The sequence below is a fragment of the Xyrauchen texanus genome, chromosome 42, assembly GCF_025860055.1.
Source record: "Xyrauchen texanus isolate HMW12.3.18 chromosome 42, RBS_HiC_50CHRs, whole genome shotgun sequence".
NCBI classification, from domain to species: Eukaryota; Metazoa; Chordata; class Actinopteri; order Cypriniformes; family Catostomidae; genus Xyrauchen; species Xyrauchen texanus.
This window is the reverse complement of record NC_068317.1, coordinates 24017773-24044469: the sequence shown is the minus strand read 5'-3', so window position 1 is coordinate 24044469 and position 26697 is coordinate 24017773. Positions and strand designations below refer to the sequence as shown.

The 26697-nt window shown below is 37.6% G+C and overlaps 2 protein-coding genes and 1 pseudogene across 2 annotated transcripts; 2 read left to right on the top strand and 1 right to left on the bottom strand.

The window, feature by feature from the left end:
• Positions 1-1502: 1502 nt before the first annotated feature.
• Positions 1503-5215, top strand: LOC127635286 (COP9 signalosome complex subunit 9). The gene is made up of 3 exons (XM_052115198.1): positions 1503-1597; positions 2948-3020; positions 4740-5215. The coding sequence occupies exons 1-3, from the start codon at positions 1535-1537 to the stop codon at positions 4775-4777; spliced, it is 174 nt and encodes a 57-aa protein (XP_051971158.1). The 5' UTR covers positions 1503-1534; the 3' UTR covers positions 4778-5215.
• An 837-nt stretch (positions 5216-6052) lies between these two features.
• On the top strand, positions 6053-12155 carry LOC127635301 (uncharacterized). The gene is made up of 5 exons (XM_052115224.1): positions 6053-6192; positions 7428-7518; positions 8350-8394; positions 8574-8713; positions 10095-12155. Exons 2-5 carry the CDS (start codon positions 7446-7448, stop codon positions 11601-11603), a joined length of 1767 nt encoding a protein of 588 aa, XP_051971184.1. The 5' UTR covers positions 6053-6192; positions 7428-7445; the 3' UTR covers positions 11604-12155.
• Positions 12156-13543: 1388 nt separating this feature from the next.
• Positions 13544-14722, bottom strand: LOC127635022 (adiponectin-like; annotated as a pseudogene).
• Positions 14723-26697: the final 11975 nt, after the last annotated feature.

The window sequence follows — 26697 nt, the reverse complement described above, 5'->3', positions numbered from 1 at the left end:
AGGAGGTAAACAGACTATTTACTCTTTTTGTTTACACTTCAACCAGCCTACTTTACACTTAAAGTGGCATTATAAATTCTCAAGTCATCTCTAAACACACAACTGTTATTTGAACTAATAATTTTATTCTATGAAGAATATACCTGTTTGGTGCTGCCAACTTTATGTAGCTATGCATGTCTGTTAATGCATAATTAGAGGCTAATTTAGACACATTTATTCTGGAATGCAGGAATTCTACAGAAATACACCAGCTCTATTTTTCTGACACATAGTACTCTACGATGAGACTCAAGCAGTGCCCTTCTGGCCATATTCCACCTCCGATTTCTGGAACTATGTGGAATACTTCCGCAGCATTGGGGCCTACAACCAGATCAGTGAAATGTGAAGAACTTTCTTCGGCCATCAACACTTGGGCGACACGCTGGGCTATGAAGTGGCAGAGCATGATCACTGAGTGGATGTAATTAGATCATATATGAGTATTTAGTTATATGTTATTAGAAGCTAACAATAAATCCCTATTTATATGCAAGTAGAAATATAATTTAACGCATTCATCGCCTTAGAATGATGCATTCTCATTGTTAGCCATATATCCTTAAAGTACAACCATTAAAATAAAATGTTATGTATAATTAGATTAATTGTATGGCATTTTAGCCTGCTTTTGCAAGTGCTATATTATACTGCATGATCTACAAAAAGAGAAGGGTAGGGGGAAATGGAAATGTTGTGTGTGTGAAACATTCAGTATTATGTAAATAAACAATAAAATGGCATCCTGACACATAAAATGCTTTTAATATGCTACAATGAAATTAAAGGGATAGTTCCACCAAAAGTGAAAATTCTCTCATCATTTACTCACCCTCATGCCATCTCAGATGTGTATGACTTTCTTTCTTCTGCAGAACACAAACAAAGATTTTTATAAAAACTATCTCAGCTCTAAATCTCCACCTTTGACCAGCCCTGACCAATAGGGAGAGATATGCAAAAACAATGTGAATTGCCAAAACAAAAGCAGTATGGGAAGTGGAGATTTATAGTAAAAATTTGTTAAAAACAATAGGACTTGATCTGTTTCTTACTCAAACCAATCACATCACTTCTGAAGACATGGATTTAACCACTGGAGTTTTATGGATTACTTTTATGCTGCCTTCATAGGCTTTTTGGACTGTAAGAGTTCTGGTCACCATTCACTTGCATTGTATGGACCTACAGAGCTGAGATATTCTTCTAAAAATCTTAATTTGTGTTCTGCAGAAGAAAGAAAGTCATACACATCTGGGATGGCATGAGAGAATTTTCATTTTTTGGTGAACTATCCCTTTAAATGTGTAAGCGCCAATTCTCCAACCGAGCCAGTGGACTGGTTTTCTAGCCGGTTACATTTTCATGTAACACACAACCGGAAATCAAGAGAGGATTTGTTTTGGTAAATGTGACACTGAGGTGTACTGCTAAATAAAGACGTAATTTGAGAATTTGTTCATCACTGACTTTAAACACTCACGCCGAAGTTATGAAGCCAGCCGTTGATGAAATGTTTCCTGAGGGAGCCGGTCCGTATGTCGACCTCGATGAGGTTGGTGTTTGCATGCGAAAGTCTGTGTCATAAAACATGTGAAACGCTTTAAAAAAAATCTCTCTTACTTCTATTAAGGAAGAGACTACTATTGAGCTTATACATGTCATTGTTATAACTATTAATCTTCCGTATATATAGTGTAAAAGTACAATCTCCAACAAATGCTGATATTAGGTAAATTATTTGTGTTTTAGCGTAGTTATTTAGCATTTATTGTTCGTCATCTGTTCTAAAAGGCATGAATTGGTTGGGTTTACATAAACCTATGAGGAAATGTCATGACAAGGCTGTTGACACGTTTTAATAAGTTGTGTTTTTTCCTTGCCGTTGTCACATTGGAGACATGAAGGCGTTATTCTGTGTAATGCTGCAATACTTGGCATGAAACAATATCTAATCTACAAATAGAATCGATTTAACTTAAAGAAATAGTTCAACCAAAAATGTAAAAATCTCTCATCATTTATTTATAGAAGAATATCTAAGCTCTGTTGGTCCATATAATGGAAATTAATGGTGACCAGAAATGTGAAGCTCCCAAAAGCACATAAAGACAACATAGAAGTAATGTGATATGACTCCAGTGGTTTAATCCATGTCTTCAGAGGTGATATGATAGGACTGGGTGAGAAACATTGATATTTAAGACATGTAAATTCCAACTTTTATCAGCCCTCTTTTCTCCTTGGAGTCCTTTTCTTTTTGGTGATTTACATTATTTGTGCATGTCGGTACCTACTGGGCAGGGAGGAGAATTTATAGGCAAGGCAAGTTTATATATACAGCTTATTTCATACACAATGGCTTTACATATAAATTGGAAAGAAAATACAAGATACATAAAAAATTAATTAGATAAAAATAATAAAACAGAATAATTAAATTAAAAGACAAAAGCAAAATGATTCAGTGAAATCAGTAAATTATAGTAAAAAAGTACTTAAAAATGTATCTGTTTCTCTCCCATACCTATCATATTGCCTGTGGATTTAATCACTTTTATGCTGCCTTTGTGCTTTTTGAAGCTTCAAAATTCTGGTCACCGTTAATTTGGATCAAATGTAACTACAGAGCTGAGATATTCTTTTAAAAATGTTTGTGTTCAGCTGATGAAAGAAAATCATACACATCTGGGATGGCATGAGGGTGAGAAAATTAGGAGAGAATTTTCATATTTGGGTGAACCACATTTACATTTATTCTTTTGGCATACACTTTTATCCAAAGCGACTTACAAAGAGGAACACATAAGCAAATCATCTTAAGGAGACAGTGGTCCGAAAAAGTGCCATAGCATCACAATAGTAGAATTATTCCCTTTAATGTTGTAATGATGTGTGTTGACAGGCAGGGGGCAGCACTGGACTGCTGATGGACCTGGCAGCAAACGAGAAGGCAGTGCATTCAGACTTTTTCAATGGTGAGATTCACAAAAACTTCATACATGACTGAAAACTCATTGATTTAATGTCAACTATGGGCTCACTATGAAGAAATTCAGTAATCATTTTTTAACGTGATGTTTTAAAAATACACGTTGACAGAGGTCTTAAACTTAAAAAAACAAAATAGCTGTTCACATGACTTTTAAGATGGCACAATTTGTAGTGTTTCTAATGCCGAGTTTACACTACAAGATTTTAAGCCCGATTTTTGCTCGCCGACAGTTTTGTGGAGATCACAGGCAAAAGCCTGAAATCTTGGTCAAATCGGAGCTCGCTCCCGTGAGCAACGATCGCAATGTATGAACTATCAAAGATGCGATTTGAGAGAATCGCGGACGCGTCGCCAATGTCAGCGAGATATCTAGGATGTTAAATACCTGGACCTGTCTGCGACTCCAAATCACGCAGTGTGAAGTATGTTTTGACTGAATACAACTGCAGCGTTGATCTACAGCCAATGAGAGAGCAAGAAACAGGTCACGGGAAGGTTCAGTGGGAGGAGTCCTGATGTACCTGCAACAGAACATCAACTAGCATGGCTGCGATATCAAGAAACTCTTAATTGGACTGAAGAAATGGAGGAAAAATTATTGGAACATTGGCAGGAGCACCAGTGATTTTATGTTTCCTCTGAACTGTACCACAACTGGGTGGAGAAAGAGAAGAGTTTAAGAGAAACTGCCAATTCTCTTGGAGTAAGCAAATTGGTAGATTTTTCAGTTGGAGCTAACTTGAGGTGATTAAAAACATACACATCATATTCTGAAATGCATAACATATGATCACGCATTTGTTTTCGTAGTCTCGTATCACTTTTCGCGTGTACTCCGTTGTGAAACGTAATTTGGAGTCCAGGCAGAGTCGTCGGGGATTCGTCAATAGTGAAATGTTTTGTAATGTGTTCACCCCAATCCTTGTCACGGATTCGTCATATCATTTGAAAACGATACTACTTAAATGACAAGACAGACAGTTGTGTAATATGAACGTTACCACGATCCAACATCTTTGAAAGTTGTGTAGTGTGTAGGAGCCATAGTTAGTTGCCCTCTGAAAGTTTATTTACCAAATTGTGTCTAAATTAAAATGTTTTTGTTCATGTTTTACCAACATACCCCTTTAAGTTGCTGTTTTCTTTTGTTTGCTTGGCAACAGAGTATTGCTGAGTGCTTAAATTGGCAGACTCTACAATTTTCTTTATGCTTTCCGCCTACCCTATACAGTTTAGTAAATGTAGTTCCAGCTTGGCAAAGGATGACCTAAAAACAGGCAGTTAAAGAGTAAAGGAGGTATAAGCTGAGCCCATGTAAAGCACTTTTATTAGCTTTCATTGGCTCCAGCGCAGCAGGTCTTCCCTCTTTAGAGCCTCTGTATCCATCTATAGTGCTTGAGGTAGCTGAACACGTGTCACTCAGGGGCATTTTTATCTGGGGGCCCTTTTAAAAGCATTACAGAAAATATTGCAGATCACCAGATAAGGGTGTATATGCTTACTTTAGTAAAAGTACAGGAATGGAATATCATAGATTCATGTGTGCACATTATTCAACAAGACATCTGTTTTTAATCCGGGATAATCTGAGTTTCACACATTTGACACGTCTTTGTAGCAGACTAAAGAGTACTGAATGTTTATTATAAGAAAAAAAAGTGTTCTTTTTGTTTTGCATAAACTCACACTTTTGTTCCCACAGATTTTGAGGATCTATTTGATGACGATGATCTTCAGTGATGAAGAGGACAACTAGGCTGGATTACTTGATTGTATAAAAATGTTAATTGTGTACATGGATTTGTTTTTATCTTGTGATGCTTTATTGTAAACTTTTCAGCTTAGTTTTTTTTCGTCATTAAAATTTTGTGAAATAATATGTCTTCCTCGTGCCAGATGTTTCTACATTTTAAAAATCCCAGACATTCCGAGTCCAAAGTTGGAATTATTGTAAACGTGTTTCTTCCTAGGCTGAAATCTGTTTCTAGCCTTGATTGTAGGTTTTTGCGCATTCCTGAACACCTTTAAGGGGTCATAATTACATGTGTGATCCGCTGTTAACATAAGATACAGATGTTTTAGACCCATCTCTGACATTGACAGAAAAAAACATTTTTCTTTACAGATTTATCTGAACTGACTCTATAATCACTCTATCTGGTACTATCAGGTTAAATGAATAAATCATACACTGAACTCTTATTTGTATCACTGCCATATGTTCTATTTGCCACATATGGGACAGTGTTCTAAAAGTGAATTACCACTTTTAATTTTGTTCTGTTCATTTAATTTTGGGATGATGGATTGATCTGATGCTTGGCAGATGTATGATAAATTCCCCTTGAGGCTTTCATCCTTTTTTCTATACTTGAGTACATTTTATTTGTGATATGCCATTCATAGATATCTGGCATTTCAATCTGTGATTCTATTTACAAAAGACTTAGTTTAGGTGTTACCAAATGGACCAAAACGTACATTTACTAACTTATTGGCCAATTTCATCAAAGAAAATCCTAAAACTTTTTTTTGTGGCTTATTTGAATGCTCAGAAAAACTAAACATAAAATGTCCAACTAACTTCTCGGTTACTCAAAACATAAAGGTATTTTTGTGTGTGTGTGTGTGTGTGTGTGTGTGTGCAACCAGTAGACCTAAAAGCAACTGTAGAATCCACAAAACCTATTTGAGCAATTGCAGGAGATATTGGATGGCTTTTTTTGACAAAAACAAAATTTGTTTATAGAAAATTATTTGATTAATCCCCCCCTGCATTTTTCTTTCTTTCCCTTCTGAACATAAAAAAGAGTTGATGTTATCTTCTAACCTGTCTCTCACTCAGTCTATAATTACATTATTTTACTGGCTGACTTGCTGGCCCAGAGAAAGCCAATCGCATTGTTGGAAGCAGCATGAACTCTGCTCCATGGGATGCACCTTTCTTGTTTTTAATTATCAAGGTTGGGTTTAAACTGTGGCCAGGTTTTCATTGGTGGTCTTTATCCAGGGGTGTGTTGAGACAGTAGTACTCAAAGGGTTTGGCTCAACATCTTGTTGCAGTCAGTCAGCTCTAGAACTGAGTTTTGAGGCCCAGTCGGCTCTGCAACAGACTTCCTCTAACCAGCGACTCGCATCTCCTCATCCTAACACAGGTAAGACACTTAAACCCCTTTATCAACCAATTTCGTATGATTAAAAGGAATTAAACTCCTTTCTTCATTTAAACACCCTTAAAAAGACATTTAACAATATTCACAGACTTTTTAAAATCATACTTGATCTAATTTCCAGTGCTAGAAGTGAAAGCTTAAACATACAATTCAAAAGCTGTCTTTTTGTATAATTAAATATTAATATGTCCACATTAGAAGACCGTTTATTGATTATTCTGGAATTCATAAATATCCTTTACCAAAAGGATTTCACCATAAAGGGTGCACTGGAGAGCGAAAAAAATGGTAATAACTGACATAGATACAGATGAGTGAATTTTATAAATTAAATTGCAAACAGGTAAAAAATGAACGGAATATACCAGGTTCAATAAAAGTTAAATTCAATCGACAGCATTTGTGGCATAATGTTGATCCCACAAAAATGCATTTCGACTTATACCTCCTTTTCTTAAAAAAAAAAGCAAAAATGTGGGTTGCAGTGAGGTACTTACAATTGAAGTGAATGGGGCTAATCAGTAAACCTTAAAATGCTTTTTAAAAAGTATTACAAGACATAAACAATATGCATGTTAACTTGATTTTAGTGTGATAAAATCACTTACTAACCTTTTCTGTGTGAAGTTATATCCAATTTTCCATGAAGACGTAACAGCATAAATCTTGTAAGCCTGCAAAAATGACAATTTAAACGGCTATATTAATGTAAGTGCTTTTATAAAATTACAATGTTCACATCTGTCTTTAAAAACTATAAAAATTGGCCTGAAATGTTCCAGAAATGAAAAGGCCTGTTAAGAAAAATAGGGAAAAGTTGAAAAATATTTGTTCGTGGTAATGATCAAATGCTGTCGATTGAGCTTAACATTACTGAACCAGGAATATTCCTTTAACTAATAACTGTGAAACTCTTGTTCTGTGAAATTTTTAAATAACAGTTCAAATATTTTCAAATTTAAAATATCAAGAAATGGAGCAGGCGTGTCAGCCAAGAAGGAAGCTCTCTCTCTCTCTCTCTCATAATAACTCATTTGTTAATTTATTCATGATAGAAGTTAATTTAATGTCTAGACAACACATTTGAGTCATGTTTTTAGGCATTAGTGCTTAACATGTCTAAGAAAATTCTAACATCAGAAACATAGAATTTAAATGCTATAATTAATATTAAAAATACAAATGCAAATGCTATAATTACATGAATTCATCCACAGGAATAAGTAAGGTTAAGGATGGCTCGTTTGAAGGGGTCTAACCTCTTCCGTATGTTCACTGGATTGCTGCTAGCAACACAGTTCTTACCTGGTGAGAATTTTTAATTATTCTAAGTTATTCTTTCATGATGTATACATATTACTCTTTCAGAGCATAACTCTTTATTTTTAACAGTTCAACAATAAAATTCCAGATCTTTTAGAAACCCATTTATATCACCTGAATGAACCCCCGCCCCCAAAAGCCCTGAGCAAATGAGGGGATATCATGTTTCTGAGTGCTAGGCCTTTACTTTTACTTTGTAACTGGTAAAATTATTAACGACTGTAAGCAAAACTTAAATACCCTGGTTTCCAGATGTGCCAGCACTTTTACAATCTCATAAACAAAATAAACCTGCTGATAAAGAGCAACATTTCCTTAACCCCCTCAGACAATGGTCAAGACACAGAGATCTTCAGTTCAGTGTCCTCACATTAAATACCACATATCCAGAAACCACTTGTCCCAATTTTAGCAGAGATGAACATCACCTTCAGAAACTTAAGGTGGAAAATGTGCTGATTCATACAATTATTTTTCCTTCTAATGCTAGGATAATAAGGTTCACCTGCAGGTATAATCTTTCCCTTTGTAGATTTTATAGGTTTTGCTTGCAGCAGGGCCAGTTATTGCAACCCCCTGCTGCTAGACATCAAAGTGCTGATGTGCACTGTTTGAAGATTAATTTTCCACAATACCCTGTATATTACCACCACCACCACTCACCCCCTCCCAAAACTTGTAAAACTGCTTCCTGCTACCTGCAGCCCATTGGGTCATTATCATCTGTAAGCATTTTATACTGTCTTTGACAAATGCAACATCTGGTTGAGACCTGGACCCCCTCATTTCCCTCTCTCTCTTTTTATTTTTTAACAGATTTTCTGCTGGCTGGCCCTGTTACCCAGCGTTTAAAAGGAGATGGTAAGTATGTTTTATGCTCCTGTTCTGTCAGTGTCTTTCTAAAGCCTCAATCCAGGAATGAAACAACAACATAATAACTTGTGTGTTTTACACCTTATCACACAAATTGTTATAGCTAATCAGTGTGTGAATGTAAGGTTTTCACAGTAAAGTAACTCATAGATGGATGTTTTTCATAGATGGAAGCAATGATGAGGCAGGCATCGAGACAGGCCCAAGGAGACTAATTCGTAACAAGAGAAACATCAGTTGGTACAAGCAGCATTCTGACTTCTGGGGTTGGTACAAATACTTCACAGACAATGGGAACCAAGAAGGAGTAAGTATGGCAATTATGACCCAAACGGCAATGATACTCCAATAATATATACCTGTACAGTATGTGTAATAACTCTTGCACTTTCAAAATCAACCTCTTCTCTTTCTCTTCATTTTTATATATGTTCATCTAATTGAAACATAGTACACCGATATTATTAAAGCTTTAACCCTCATTTGTATCACTTTGTGAGCACTTTTTAGAAATGTGACTGTTATTAATTTTTGTATCATTGTTTCTAATTGGGAACAATCTAAATAGAATAAAATAAATCAAAATAACTAAAAGGCACTTTACTTCTACAGTGTATACACATGTCAAAATTAATTGCATTTATTCATGTTTTATAAATAGAGTTTCGGAGACCGCAACAGAAGTAATGTTACATTTTCATGGATGACGTTTAAAATATGTTATCAAGTAAAAATTTTGTTTAAAATAAGTGCAAATAACATGAGAAAATGTATGGACTATGGAGTATCAACCAGATTTAAGTTAATAAAGTGCCATTGGTGTCTTTCAGAACCCAAACAGAACTTGAGGGTTAATCTCATAAAGGATGAGGTGCATGCCTTGATTAAAGGAATAGTTTAATAATTATTCTCTCATTATTTACTCACCCTAATGCCATCTCATACTTGTGACATTCTTTCTCCTGATATTTTTGAAGGATGAATGATTTGTTTTTTACCATACAATGTAAGTCAATAAGGTCCAAAACTTTCACGATGCAAAGGCAGCATGAGAATAGTCCAATTATCCAACTTGTGTCTATAAATCCATGTCTTCTGTAGTACTATGATTGAAAAAACCTTTGTTTGAAAAACTAAGCAAAAGGTCTACACCAAAAGTTTCACCAAAAAGCTTCACCTCTGCCCAGCTTTCCAATGCATGTTCAGGATAGAAGCTTATTTACTCGAACTCGCATTTGACACATGCAAGAACTTCGGGTTGTATAACACACGCGTCAGTTCTCAAAAAAACATGTAAATGTGCAAAGCATAAGGATGTGTGAACGAGGTTCTGTAATGAACATGCATCGAAGAGCTGGGCAGAAGTGAAGCATTTAGGTCAATAAGGATTGAATAAGGGTTAGAATGCTATCATGTCACTTCAGAAAACATAGATTAAACTAACTATAGATTTAAACAAACAGAATATTATTATGCTGCCTTTATGTCCTTCTTAGAGCTTGAAAGTTTTGGACCCCACTAGCTTACATTATATGGACAAAAATAAATAATTCATGCTTAAAACTATCTCAGTTTGTGTTCTGCAAAATAAATTATGTCATTTGAGTAAATGATAAAAAAAAACTTGTGTTTTATGGTGCTTGCATAATCCAAGTACAGAATCAAGATAATTTGTTTTTGTCTGTCAGGTTGCACAACTGGATCGTGTCTATCTGGCATACTTGCAGAACAAGAATCGGGCTGAGGCAAGTCGCTCCTACAAAATGTACCTGCAACACCTCGGTGACATCTACACATCTTGCGCCGAGTCTGAAGACCCAAACTGTGTGGCCTCCTATACCAGCAGGCCCAAACCCAAAGCTGAGCCACCAGCGCCAGCCCCAATCAAGTCTTGTGACCCTTACAGAGACCCATACTGCTTGTACTCAAAGGGACATTCCTATTACCCATACCTGGCCCCGGCCCCTGCCCCTGTCAAAGCCGCTACTCCTGCCCCTGCACCAGTGAAAGCACCAGCCTACCTCTACAAGCCTGTTGTGAAGGATCCAAATTCTGGATACCACTATTATTCCCCAATGGTGCAGCCCTTCCTGTCAGCTGAGCAAAGGGCAGAGCTGTTGCGCATCTGTGATGCTGAGGACGTAGAGTGTCTTCAGTACCATCTGCGTGCTGCTTACGGATACAAGCCTGCTGCTGCCCTTGCCCCATCCTATGCACATCTTGGCTGTGACCCTAAGAGCGATCCTCGCTGTGCCCCCCATCTGGTACAGAAGGCACCATCTGGTCTGTACCTGGGTCATCCACGTTGTGACCCCCGTGTTGACCCATACTGTGCTTACGCTGCTGCTCTGGCATCTGCCCAGAACCTGGAAGCCCCATCTTCTCCACCCACCTTGGACAAACCCTGCAACCCTCTCTACAATGACAACTGCAACCCTCTGACAGCCACAAGGTTTGCCAGCTTGGCCCCTCAAAATCCAAAGGATGAGCCCACTTCAGAAGCCGGCACAATGCGTGCACCACCCAGCCCTCGTCATGACCCTTACGCCATGTTCCGTGATGCATCTGCTGGGGCCGACATGCGTAGACGCGTTCCCATCCAACTCCAGCCCCCAAGGCACCAACCGGAGGAAACCCAACATCCTCTGGGACCCCGAGGTAAGACCAAAGAGGGGTATGAGTGCTTCATCGGCTATGATAAAGAGTGTTTCCCACTGGGTTCCCAAAATGAGCCCCGTTCTGGTACACACAGACAGCCATCCTACACTCCCGAAGCATATGAGCCACACTTAAATGCAGATGGAACCAGAAATGGGGTGATTGAGCCTGACCCACACTGCGACCCAGAGTATGACAGAAACTGCCGTTTACGCCGCTATGAGCCTGAGGCAGCCGAACATGCCAGTCTTTCTCCTCAAGAGGAGCATCAAGTGGCCCAGCCAAACCAGCAGCACCGCGATGAGCAAGCCCACCATGAGGAGGTCCCCCAACATCACGAGGAGTCCTACTCTGAGACCCCAGGCTATGACCAGCAGCAATACGATCCCTACATGAGTGGACAGGAGGATCCATATGCTGGATATGGCCCCCAGGATCAAGGAGCAACTAGTTTTCAGGATGTCCTGAGAGGATATGGTGACCGATACCCTGGCCAGGATGACCCCCATGCTTACACAGGAGACTACAGAACGAAATAAGGAACCCATGTCAATGTTTACCAAGAATTATAGAACAGGACAGAACGTGGGTTGTAGATAAACAACTACCATAACATATAAAGACACAATTTCACTTTGGTTTGCTCACATGTATTTTCGTGTTCTCTGTATTTCTTAGCTCTAGAGTCTCATAGCACTTTTATAGGAAACTATTTCTTTGGTTCTTGTGACATTTTGCTGATTAAATTGGCCCATGTAACTGGACTTTCAGACAGGGAGAGTACTTTCTACTTCTGCAAAGCTCTTTCGATGGAGGAGTATGTGAAATGATTTTCATATCTTTGTAAAAAAACAAAACAAAACAAATATAGTGTGTAAGAGGTGAATGGTGTACTTGAATATAGTGTAATCATAACCACCTCTTACATTTTTGCCATTTTTCCTATGTAGATTTACCCAGCAGTCTCCCTTCAAATGAATATTTAATACACTTCTGAACCCTTTCTTTTTTGTACTCTTTTATAAATTGCTAAAAGTGTTGCTTTGTAATTTGTTTTAATATGATTTGTACCATTTTTTTCTATGAATGTTTCAAATAAAAGCTTTAACGTTCTTGAGCTGTTTTTGCAAATTTACTATAACTAGCAAATTGACTGATTCAACAAACTAATAATTTCTATATTTAATATAACTATATTATTTTGGCAATATTACTAAAAGAAAGAAAGGAGCTGTTGGCAGTAATTGTGATTGCACGATAGCAGAGTTTATGAACAGGTTGTAATTAACAAAGCAATCCAAACCTACATAATTAATTATCCCAACTTTTTTGTTATAAGATTATTAGTTTCACACACTGTCAGTGAAAACATAATGAAACCATCTTCAACAAATCAGTTTATAATTATTCACACAATCTTCACTGCAGGGCTGGACTGCTAATCTGGCATTTTCCCGGTGGGCCGACGCACTTTAGGGCCGATCAGTGGCGGAATGTCCATCGGGCAAATGTGCCGAATGGACTGCGTTATGCATAACGGGCAACAAAACGATATGCAGAAAAGGGCAGCGAACCCCCCTACAAGTTTTGGGCCAGTTATGTAAAATCCCGGGCCGATTTATCTTCCCAGTCCAGCCCTGCTTCACTGTGTCTGTGTCAGTAATGTGACAATTAATTTGCACGATATGTTCAAATCACTAAACTGTCTTGTGAGTTTGGAGCTTCCTCCATAGGAAAGGTATATTGTAATTCACACAAAAAAATAAAAAGTTAAATGGTCATCATTTATTTTCCTTATGTTGTTTCAAACCTGTTTGACTTTCTACTGTGGAACACAGAGATGTTAGGCAGAATATTAGCCTCTTTCACCATTGACTTTCATTGGATTTCCCCCCCCATGCAATAAAATTGAATGGTGACTTAGGCTAACATTCAGCCTAACATGTCTGTTTGTGTTTCACAAATAAAGAAAGTCCTGCGGGTGAGTAAATGGTGTCAAACTTCATTTTTGGGATGAACTATCCCTTTAAACCCCAAAAGTGTGTGTTTTTCAACTTTTAGGACAGAGTCCAGAGTCCTGAGAATACTTATAATAAAAATTAATAAACATAAACTCTCAATAGTTGCAAGACTATTTGGTTCATAAAAATTACGGAAATCTCAGAGATTAAAGAGTTGCTGCAATTCACACAGAACTGCATTTGCAAGTATTGTATGTACACAACCTAAATATCATAACAAATATTCAGGTCATAGCTGAGCATGTTGGTATATAGATTGACCTTGAACATTGACTATAAATACCTCAGTGGATGAAGAATGCTAAATTGCACACCAACTGCTGTACTGGGAGGAAGCCAGTTGGCATAGATGTGACATGTTTAGACTGCTGACAGAACGCAAGGACTCACTGTGGTCATATCTGATCTGTGAATCTGAAATGAAAGTGTACTAAATGGATAGAGAGGATGTAAATATGTCAAATATGATCAAATATGTCTGCCCCTTCATCATACAGCTGTAGCCAAACCTCATTTGTAGCTGATAGATTTAAAATCGCCCCTCCCAAAGCCTGATCCAGATTTTCATAGTGGAACTGGTCAAGTGTGAAAGCCACATTAATGGTAAGGTGATACATAAAGCAGTTGATCCCAGGAATGGAGCAGTGAAACTTTTCAGAGATGTCATCACAGTGGTGCTTCTCATTGTAGAAGTTTTTGGTGAAGCGGATGGAACCTCCACTAATGGGGCCAATTTTACATATGAGTCCTATGCTAAAACCTGAGCGGTAGGGGAAAGATCTCTCACCATACTCTCCTTTCAGACCTGGGTTTCCAGGGAACCATCTTTTCCCTGCAAGTCCCTCATAGCCTGGCTCATCTGGCTCACCATTTGACCCTTTTGGGCTTTCACAAAGAAGGATTTTTGTTTTCCAGACAAGACTTTTCACAGAGAGAAATGGGTAAGACTGAAGTATTCAGTCTTTTATTGCTCCTGAAATACTGTATGATAGCAAATTAATGAAATGCAAATTTGATCGAATTTTGGTTATCAAAAGACATTCATGAATTGTTCCTTAAGTGTCCATATGCTTTCTGGGGCCACTATCTGTGCAATATAACATTAAACATCTGAAAATGAATTACCTGTATCTCCAATGTCTCCCTTGGTACCCTCACGCCCATCTCAACCGTCCCGCCCAGGGATGCCATCAAACCCAGGGGAGCCAGAAACACAGCTCATCCAGCAGGCACAAGTCTCCCTGCTGTCCGGCTCAGTCAACTCTCAGTCAGCTCATTCCTCCTCCCGAGAGAAACCCAGTCTGACTGCCATTGTTATCACACAAAGCACAGCGGTCCATATAGGTGTCATCAGTAAGAGCCTTGTAATCTATATGTAAAAAAAAGATAAACTTCATTCAACAATGTCAATAAAGGTACAATGATTCACATAAAAAAAATAATAAAAAAAGATTTTGGTTAACTGCAACTACTGCTTCTGTTAATGCCTTTAGAAAATTTCAATTATTCCACATTATCAATTAAGTAAATTTTATGGGAGTGTAGAACACTTGTTTTTGTCTTACCTGTTCACAAGGGCGTATATTTGGGGGTTGCAGAGTGAACCATCCACACTTTGGATGAACAGGTAGGGCCATAGTTTCCAGGGGGAAAGTGTGTCATTTTAATCATTTGTGTGGGTATAAAGTTTGAGCTGTTGTCCTTATGGGATTTGAAAGCTTCTGTGTGTTTCTTTTAACCACCCCTAAAAATATCTAAATTTACATGAAAAGCAGCTGCTGGTATTAAACAACCAAACGGTCACACTATCACATTAAGCAGATCTGATAGTGTGAGAGTTCAGAGCAATAATAATTGTCTGGGCAATGTGTTAGTACTGAAGTCATATCAGAGAACCTCTGGTTAAACACGATTAAACCTGTAATTTAATCATAGAGTGCCGCCTTGTGGCTGATATAATGTGGTCTCTCAAGTGCTTTTAAAAGAGAATTGACTATTCACCCTAGCGCCATCTTTGATTTTTAATGAATGACAACGAGGCTATGAGGTATAGTCTCTTCAAAGGGCTACACTGCAGCTTAAAGTGTTTTTGGATCGTTCCTCAGACAAAACATTGATAATATATATGTCCAAAAACATTCAGTATACAAACTCCAGACAGCAGGAGTTGTGGAAAATCAGATGTGAACTAGGAACATACAGATTTATACCATGCGTGCCATTGAAGAGATGGCAAGACCCTCACAGCCTCATTGTCATTCCCGTTAAAAAGATGGCGCTAGCGTGAATAAGGCCTATGGCCACCTTAGACAGCAACAGAAAGACTGTTCAGTATGTTTTCTTTTTTTACGGTTGTGACAAAACATTCCAAACAATACCCACAATATTCATGACACAGTTCAAAAACTTGACCAGAGGCTCTGTTTACCATAACCATGAAATGCAATTCTGCTCTTTCACAAGATTAATTTACTATCAAGGAAGTCTGGTCTATGATTTATTGAATTATAGACATCAAAATCTGGCTACCTCACCTTTTGATACTGATAGCAAAATACTCACTCTTTGTACTCATACATGACTCATTAAACGTGGTAATTTTATTATAATAAAACACAATGCATATTGAATATATATCTAGGCCTACTGGTGTTTCATGTGGATTCTTTTAAATAGATATGGAAGTTAATTAGATTCTGCATTAAAACATGAAACCTATAGATATGAAGGGAGTTTTAAAAATATCTTTCGATCTCTGTTCTGCTGTAAAAGGTCAGTGTATCTCACGTAGCTCCCTGTGCAATGCCTGACACTTCACTCGCCTAATTTTATTGCTTGTACAGATTATAAAATGCCAAAATATTTTGGTTAAATAATGTTATGCTCAAATGTCATGACTATGAATAATTGCCCTCCTATTACCTTTTGAATTACTGTAGCAACATCAATCATTCGGTACTGCATGTATTTAAGCAGATATCTGGTCTGTACACAACGAACACATTAGGCGTGCGGTCGGTGAATGCAAAAACTGATCCCATTAGTTTACATTTGATCAATAATTGCTCAATCTGGGTCAGTTATACATGTACAAAAGGCTTATTATGGGATGTCCTTTAATGCTGGTTTATTGTAATCAATGCTCTCTGGTGCTGACTATATTGTACAAAAGCATGAGAACAGCAATTATTTGCATAATTTAGACAAACAAATAAGAAATATGATCTGAATAACACAATGACTTATTTATTTAGCTTTCTTTTGTAAAAGTCTTTATAAAGATGATCAATGTACATTTTCAAAAGCATTTTGCTGCATAAACAATGCAGACCAGTGGTTTTGCTTCAGGACCCAGATAGCTTTTCAAACACTGGGCCAAATATTGTATTCGTATTAGCCACATTACCAAGTGACAGATACATTTTCAAAAAAAGGCTTGCACACAACTAAATCTATGGGATACATTTTCTCCTCCTAATGAAAGTGGATAAACCTATTTTTTATGCTACAATTATATGGTACAATGATATAATACGGTTTTATTATTTGCATTTAGCATTGTTTTTACCCTGCTGCCAACAACTCTATCAGAGCAATATTGTGACCCATTTTTGGGTCAGAACTCAGTTGAGAACCACTGTGGTAAAGTATAGATGTGGAGAAGTTTTATATCCTCAAACAAAAAGAGAATGCTGGAACATTAAACTAAATAAACAAACGTAAGCTAAGCAATAATAACATGCCAAGCAATTAACTAAATTTTTTCAAGAAAATGCTACATTTAGTGCACAGACAGAGGGGATATCTATTCTAGTGAACCTACTGCAAAACACTAAAGGAACTCTATCTAACAAAACTAATACACATCTGCAGGCAAAGCCATCATTGAGTCCATTCAGGGCACACTAATCACTGTCGAACTGTAAACAACTGTGCATCAGTTACTATGGATACAAACAGGGAATCTATAGCACACAGTAACATAGAATGTCAACCCCAAGGAAAAGCTCTACAAACAGCTTGAATGGTATAAGGCAAACAATATAGGCTTATATTTCCACTGCAGAGGTTTCCAATATGCCCAGTTAGTGTCATTTCATGGGTGCTTGTTTGCAGCTTTAAAAGGATACCTCTGCAATTGGATTATACAGGTAATAGAGGAATAATACCATGAGGGGTTTATTACGATTATGACAGCTTCATGCAGTGGGGGAAAATATGCAGTTATGCTTTTCACGACTTTCTGTGCTTCAAATAAACTGTTTAAAACTGCAACTTGGATGAAAAACTTTGGTAGCAGAAAGTTGAAATGAAAGTTCCCAAAGCTGTCAAAGTCTATCTCTGTCTCATTGAAGACAGCTCAGCCAATCAACTCATAGTTAGCTCAAACATACCACACTGCTGGATAAACATTAGCCGAATGACTCCTCAATCCCCTTAATCACAAAAGGGAAATCATGGAACTGGAAATAATGAAAATTGGGGAAATGTCATTGTTTGCCAGTGAAACCAATGATTGATCAAATAGTGTGTTCCGCTAGTTCATCTCCAATGCCTCCAATGATTAGCTTAATGAAATTCTTTGTAAATATTCACCTCTGAACCCTTCTACATCTGAGTGGCTTAGCGAAGGACTATGAGGATGGCCATTGTGCTGAAGATTTATAGCATCATGGTGGATTATTTCTCAAAACCCATCTGTTATAGACCCCTTGAAATCGCTTGACGTGCACAGTTTTCTTTGCTGTGTTGACATATTTCCTATTTAAACAGTATGTTTGGGTAGGGCAAAGCACAGCGGACAGAACGTTTTACAGAAAGCAGAAGTTTTTTTAACTTGACAGAATGCAGAAAAAAACAGGAACGGGAAAAAACAAAAACAAAGACGTCTATATAGTGCTCGTTTTTGTAGAAATCAACTGAAAAACAGTGCAGATGGAAACAAAAAGTACAAATTATTTTGGAAGAAACATCACTGAATCACTGACTGAAAGAAATAAAATGGATGCAGCAGAATCCTCTGGGTTGCTTTTCAGGATTTATGGGATATTTACTACATTTCATTAGGTGAGAAGTGTCTCAAGGGCAGGGATCACAAAGACAGCAGATGAACAATCATTGATAGATGTGGCCACTGGTTTAAAAGTACGGGATGTCATTAGAAGCACCGCTAGGATGTGATTGCTGGGATATGAGAGGCCATGGGCAGATCTTCCTTTGGCCTCTTCACACAGACAAGAATCATTATGAAATCTGGCCAGTTGTAATCAAGGGAAGATTTTATTGGCAGGCTGGAAAATTATTACTTTTTTGATCACATGCACATTTTACATACCCAGAGGAAATTTTATTGCTCAGCAGTTGCTCATGAAACTGTGCAAATGGGTTCTCAGACATGTTTCATATAATTTTTGTTTCTGATAAAATTGTCTCTTAAAATTACTTTTTAAAAAAAGACACATAAAATGAAAATTTTGACCAACAGAGAATATAGAGCTATAAAATTTATGTGGATAGCATAGCTCAGATAAGTCATTTAGGAAGAATGTGATGAGAAATAGTTAAGTTCATATTGAAATCTCTGACTTTAGATAACAGACTTTGGTATCTTGGCAAATCTGAGCACATTTTAAGACACCATTGCATCTCAACATAGGCAGACATTTACTGAACATAAAAAAGGCTTGAGCATTATACATAAAATGCAGTATAAAAGCACGCACTCACACCTCAATATTCTCTCTTTCTCTGAAATGTTAATGTTGCTTGATCTTAGTGCTGCTTTCAAAACAGATGATCATACTATTCTCCAAGACCGTCTTAGGTGTGATGCCGGTTTTAATGGCAGAGCCTTAGATTGGTTTACATCTTACCTTTCAGAGAGAACTCTGAGTGTTAGGATTGGGAATTCTTCCTCTCCTGTACCTTTCACTTGTGGGGTACCTTTAAGTTCCATTTTGGTTCCTGGGTTCAATTTTTAGGAAATATTACATTTCATATCATTGCTATGCCGATGATACACAGCTGTGTGTCCCAATTAGTTCTGATGATTCATATTCTGACATTTTTGAATGCTTTGAGGATATTAAATGCTGGACAGAAAGAAACTTTCTCCAGCTAAATGAGAGCAAGACTGAAATTGTTGTGTTTGGCCTCCCTACCGCTGTCTCTGATATCACTAGCAATCTAGCGACCCTGTCATTAAATGTTCACCCCCTTGCTAAAAACTTGGGAGTGATCTTTGACACGGTTCTACATTTTGAAATACAAATAAATGCTGTGGTGAAGGGCAGCTTTTTCCAGCTCAGATTGATTGTTAAATTAAAACCATTGCTCTCATTTAAGGATTTGGTGATAGTTATTCATGCCTACATCTCATCCAGACTTGACTATTGTAATCACTGTACATGGGTCTTTGTCATTCGTCTCTGTATCACTTGCAGTTATTTCAAAGTGCAGCTGCTAGGTTGCTGACTGGAACAAGGAAGAGGGAAAGTATTTCACCTGTTTTATCATGTCATCACTACAGGATTCATTTGAAGAGTTTGTAGATTATATCCCCCCACCCCCTCAACACACATGAATATAATTTATGTAGCTGTTTATTGATGTTCTTTTGCATCTCTTACACTGGGCCTGATGCAGAAGGAACAGGTACAGGCGGTCCATGGCACTCCCTTTGATACCACGGCAGGTCGTCCAAGCAGCCTTCACTTGATGGATGGCTCTTATTTCGCTGTCAGCCTTGAACTATTTGGTTGTTTATCTTATTAACTTTCCCACATGCACTGTCATTTATCTAAGGCAGACAAGGTAGATGAGATCTTACCGTATGTTTAGTTTGATAAGATGATAATTTGTAATTAACTTTCAGGGAGTTTTCACCAGATAAAACGATATATTGCGATGTGGTCTACTGCATCATTATGATAAGTAAACTCATTAATTTAAGGGTATCTGTTCTCTGCGAGGTCACAATAAACAACATATTGCTATGACAATTATGTTGGCATTCCAAAAAATGTAAAGGGATAGTTCACCCAAAAATGACAATTCAGTTAAAATTTATTCAACCTTATGCTGTTCGAAACCCCTATTACTTTCTTTCGAACGTAAAATTTCGAACGTAACATTTTAATCAAAATCCCAATTCGTCTTTTCAGTACAAAGGTAGTTGATAATGACTCACTTTAAAGCTTAAAAAAGGACCCAAAACTATCATAAGGTAACCCATGTGACTCGTGCGATAATAGTCTAAGTTTATTAAAAACAAACAATAGGTAAATTTAAAAAATCTTGGCATCCGTTGGTGCATTCTTAAGGGCTATGAGAGAAGCTTGTTGTAAAAACTACAATGTAAGAAATCTGCATGAGATTTTAAATCATTGAATATTTCTCTGCTTTTGACATCAAAATGTAGTGGAGAATCACCACATCCATAAAGGATGACCTGAAACCACAGTGAGTGCATTGTTTTAGTAAGAAATTACAAAGCTGGGGATTCCAGTCTTAGTCTCTGATCATTTGAATTCATTTCAAGTTGCATTATTGGTGAGCAGCTGTAATCTTCAGAGGCAGTTGAGTTGCCTGAGGCTGTGCATGCTTGTGAGAGAGAAGAAGGATCTCAGGAGACTACTTCCTCTTACACAGATGGATAAAGCCCTCATCATCTCTAAGGGCAGTGCACATACACTTACCTTGATGCCATAAAACTCTCCTGACCTTTGGCCCATCTGTCCAAGCATACTTTCCCTTATTTATTTTTTTCTTAAGTGAGATGGAGGTTTGCTGACTCTGCTAGGCCCTGCAATGCATCAGTGCACTGTGATGCTCCTGGCTGAGGTAAACGGCTTCCAAACTGTGCTGCCTTACAGCTGAAACTCAAGAGCAACCTCTGGGCTGCACCAGTTTCACCAACATCCCAGGAGTTCCGCCACTATAATTATTTCCTTTGTGTGAGTGGCAAACACCAGGGGATGGGAGTGATTATATACAGTCCTTATTTTAATTGCTGGTTGGTACCCCATGTGGGAACAATGAGTCCCTCCATCAATTTAGGCTCTAATAATTAGCGAAATTTTGAAAAATCTTTTGGCATTAGACAACAGATGTGCTAGATGCCAGAATCAGCCAGTGATCAGTAATTCAGGAACACCAGGTTCAAAGTGATGAGTCAGAGAAAAAATAAGAAAATATTGGCCTATATATTGATTGTGAATGTTATGATTGTTGTTATGCACATTTATTTGGCCATTAAGTTTCCTAAAGAGCATGTCATTAGACTAATTTCTTTCCATTTGAGAGCATTACATCATTGTTTTCCAGTATGAGATTACAGAGAGCACATTTGAAAGGTTTAGTTTTCGGTGGCAGAAAACATTTCCAGTGTGGATGAGTGTTAACATGTCAAAATCCATGCATTTTCAAGTGAGTGTGTTGTGTGGAGTAGCAAAAACCAAAAGCCATTTGAGTTGGTAAGTTTTTTATTTAAAACTTAAGAACAAATGAATAATATTTACAGAAGTTTATTTTATCATAATTAAATTTATAATAATATTTTTTATATGATATATTTATATTTTTCATATATATATATATATATATATATATATATATATATATATATATACCCTCTACAAGGCAGCCATATGGCAGCCATATGCCTTGAAGTGGCGTTTGTTCACAAGTTGGTGTTCTTCCCATGGCGAAGACCCCAAGACATGCGCAGTCGGGTCAGTGCTTTCCTTCTTGCAGGAGAGGCTGGAGGGGCGGCTGTCCCCCTCCACCTTGAAGGTGCACGTAGCCACTATAGCAGTAGAAGGTATGTATTTGGGGAAGTACAACCTGATTATCAGGTTCCTGAAAGGCGCTAGAAGGCTGAATCCTCCTAGGCTACGCCTCTTTCCCTCATAGAGTCTCTCCGTGGTCCTCCTGGGCCTACAGAGATCCCCGTTTGTAGAAGGGTTCAGAGGTGAATATTTACAAAGAATTTCATTAAGCTAATCATTGGCGGCATTGGAGATGAACTAGCTAAACACACTATTTGATCAATCATTGGCTTCACTGGCAAACAATGACATTTCCCCAATATTCATTATTTCCAGTTCCATGATTTCCCATTTGTGATTAAGGGGATTGAGGAGTCATTCGGCTACTGTTATATCCAGCAGCGTGGTCTGTTTGAGCCAACTATGTTACGGAGAGACCTAGCCTTAACGTTACATTGGATTGCAATGTAGCTCTAGACGCTCTGAGCAGCTTTTTGTCTGCTTTGGTGGACAGCAGAAAGGGAACGCTGTCTCCAAATAGAGGCTTGCCCACTGGATCGAGGATGCCATCGCGTCGGCATACCAGACCCAGTGCGAAGTGTCCACCTTTGGGAGTAAGAGCATGCTCTACGGAGTGTGGCATCCTCTTGGGCACTTGCCAATGGCACCTCTCTAGCAGACACCTGCAGGACAGCAGACTGGGCAACACCAAATACCTTCGGTGAGATTTTATGATCTCCGGGTTGAGCCGATTCCGTCCCATGTGTTGTCAGGTACAAACAGGTAATTTTACTGGACAGCTGGCCAGGTATACCGCTTGCGTACAGCGCCTTTCCCCTCTGTGAGGTGAAGACGTACACTTTATTTTCCTATGCAAGTTAAAGAGTCCGTGGACCCTGGATGCCCTTCCTCCCTAGCCAGGTACTACCCCGGGTGTTGGGGGGGCTACCTGCAGGTTGCGAGCCAGCTCCTTTTATACCCATATTGCACTCGCCATTTCCCATTGATCAAGATCAGAGGTGTTTGGGGCTCCCAAAAGCAACCCCTAGTGTCACTACAACGACACAACGTCTCATTCCCTCCATCAGGGAACAGAGGATATGACAGTAACCAAGACGTTTCTCTGGAATACTCACTTCTGATTGGCCAATAGCGCCATCTAGCGGTCTGATATTTCTCAGTAACAACCACACATCCAGCCATCTTTACTACTTCTCGGATAACTGTATAAGCTAATAAAATAATTTCAAATCCAATTACCCTCAGGGAGGTGTTTTAGTCAACCATGGGCCATCAAGAATATGTATCAGATGTAATTTGTGCCAAATGCAGACAAAATATTAAATGCATAGCTGCACATGTGATTATACGGTATATGTGTGTGGGTATGTGCATATGCCTGCTTAAAGCATGCTTTTATCATGTTTTTATGTTTTTCCTGTGCTGTTTTATGTTGATGTGTTGGTGTTTATACTGTCTATAGTAAAGCTGAAGACAAATATCCACACTGTGAATAATAAAGTTACTGAACCTTAAATCAATGTTTCATGTGTATTTATCTATTTATTTGGCAAGTAGTCTTTAAATAAGCTGTATAGTATAATGAGCAGTCAGACGGTTATTCATTACAAAATAAACACCAGCAGAACTCCATCGAAAGCCAGAGGTGGATTTTAGCTGTTTAGCGAATTATTTCTTCACATAATTACATAATTTCAACGCAAATCAATATTTTATGCCTATGCATTTATTTATTTGGTTAGTAGCCATATAATAAGCAGGCTAAAGTACAGTCAACTTGATGTTGACCAACCCTTCAATGAAACCCCTCTGGCCAAAATCCTAATCACCCTGTCAGGGTATTATTTAATTATTTATTTTTATACACAATTTACAATCATATTCAAACAAACTACACAATGATGACTCTAAGACTTTATAGATATTAAAGTTTAATATTTTGATAATGCATGATTTTCTGTAAAGCTGCTTTGAAACTGTGTGTTGTGAAAAGCACTGTACAATGGTTGACTACATTATCCTGTTTATTACTGTGTATTGTAATATTGTTGCATAAATTTAAATCAAATATCACTATATCATAAATGTCCTCATATCTTCCTTATGTTCATTTAGTGCAAAACAAAATGTGAAAGAGTGAAAAACATGCTTTAAATATGTTTTTATTGATTTTTACTACAGTTATCACACTAAACATTTTGAATGCTAAAATTATTGAAATTGAATTTGTGGTTTGCTTTTATTTTTATTATTATTTATTTAAAACCAAGTAGATCAAATATAAGACTCAAAATGATCAGGATAATTTGTTTGAACTAGATTGCCCAGTTCATTGGACCACCTCCCTTGAGAATATGAACATTGTATTTGCACAAAACAATGATCAGGGTAAATATATGTGTCTTGAACAGAGTTGATTATGTCAGAGTGCAGGATATCAGACTTATCTTCACCCTGTGTAAAGCAACAGTTCTTAATCAGGTAAAGTTGCTGCTGTTGTACGACCTGACAGGTCTTCCCTGGAGCCATGGACTGAATCACTGGTGAGCCTCTGGATAACTGACAAAGAGCACGTTTACTTTGAAAAATATATGAGAAACAGAGGGGGGAACTGCTCAAAATGGATGTAGCCTACGTGATCATCCCTCATCTCCATCTTCATGATCATCCCCACAGCAAGGGCAGTGGTTGATTGTGATAAATGGATAAAGAAGCGATGACAAAAAACGAGGCTGTCAGGCCTCTCCTAGCAGCTGCTGTGATCCATCTAAGCCATCTCGGGTACAGTGGATTATATCATCTTCTTGGCGAAATACTAAAAAGCCTTATAAGGGCTTGAAAGAATTAAGACTTGTTTTTAGAAAATATATCTTGGATTGAATTTATTTTTCTTAACCCATTTGCAAATAGTACAAAAATACTGATTAAGAAAATTATTTTTGCTGTGTTCTAATTAAATTAACAGTTTGTGCTCTTTGAATCGTGTCCAAGAACACCCCTTAACCATGGAAAAATCACTTTAACGTATGTTGTCTTGTTGTTTATTGCTTTAATTGCCAACTGCCACATTCTCATGTAAAGACCACATGGCAGCAGCCTGTAATTCACTATAATATAATTTTTTTTTTTTTTTACTTTTGGTACCACAGTGCACACAATTTGCAAGTTTAATTTGTCAAACAGGCTCTGCACTGTCAAGATGGCAGCTCAATTAGTTTTTGAAACAAAACCTTTGCAAACACATCTGAGGATTTTTAGATACAATGTGAAATGACAATATAATAATCCCTTATTTATTCTGGAAACGGGGCGTCTGGGCGGACAGGCTTACAGCTGCCTCGCCGTGGTCAAAGCGTTCTACCTTCGGGCGCTGTCTGCCGTGTCTGTCTGCATATGTGGCAGACACTGCTGGAGCCGAGATGTCACTGATGAAATATAAATATAGTGGAAACAAACCAAGAATAAATTGCTTTAACCCAGCCGCCAATTAACACTGGACACAAAACCAGGAGCGTCAGATCAAAATAATCTACAATGAACCTGAGGAGTTTTTAAAGTATAATTTAAAGGAACACACAAAAGAAAAGTGTCACAACTTGATTTCACTGTGTCCTATCTATAAAAATTTGTAAAATGGGAAAAGTTTACTTATGTTGGGGCTACATAAATGCTTTTTGTGGTGTTAATAGCATTAAGGCAGGTGCAAGTTTATTAAATAAATATTAAATATTATTAAATGAACTTTAGTAAATCGACAAGTTAAAACTACTATAGTAAATTCATTTGAGCAATTCCAACTAAGTTATGTTGTCTCAGTGAAACTGACTTGAATGAAAGGCTTCTACAGTTCAATTAAGTAAAGGTAATGAATTCCTTTTTTGAGTGAATAGTTCACCAAAAATGTATTTTTCTCATAATTCCTCATGTTGTTTCAACCCATATTATTTTCTTTTCAATACAAAGAAAGCTAATGACTAAGACTGCCAAGCTCCAGAAAGGACAAAAAAAAGCACCATTATTGTATTAGAAAAGTAGTCAATATGACTTCTGAAGCCATGTGATTGCTTTGTGTGTCGAACAGACAGAAATAATTTCATTATTTGGTAGAAAATCTACAAAAGTCAAATTAAAAAAATAGTGCCTTTGGACAAATAATGCCAGGTTTGACTTCATTGTTTCCAAATGTAATTAGTTCTTGCATGTCATGTGACGCAATGCATTTGAACGCACAACCACAAGTAAGTAACAATTCAATTTTCAGTCTATTCCTCACACAAAGCCAACATATGGCTTAAGAAGAGTAATACTGGATGCTTTCATGAAACTTCCATGGTGCTTTTTTTGTCCTTGTGGAGCTTGCTATAACAAATCACCATTCACTTTTGTTGTAAGTAAAAACAGACGCACTGACATTCTGCTTGATTTGATTTTGTGTTAGAAGGAGTAAACTGATACAGGGTCAGAACAACATGAAGAGAACTAAAATACAAAATTGTAATATTTGTTTGAACTGTTTCTTTAAAGTGATTAAAATTCAGATGGGTCTTTCATCCTTGTTTTAGATATATATGTATAAATCTTCACAATAGAATAGCTTTACAAGCTTCTGCTAAATAAATAACCCACTCCAGTGGCCTAACCAGAGCAAAGATACAATGGCAGAACTTCTGGAGCCAGTGTCTGATAATGGATGCACTATGGATTACTGAATTAAAGCTCAGAGCTCACAGCAGCAGGTGCACAATGCAGCTAGAGTCTAGTGATGTAATCAAGGCATAAGATGCTTTCGGAACAATGCCATTTACACCATTAAATAGGTGATA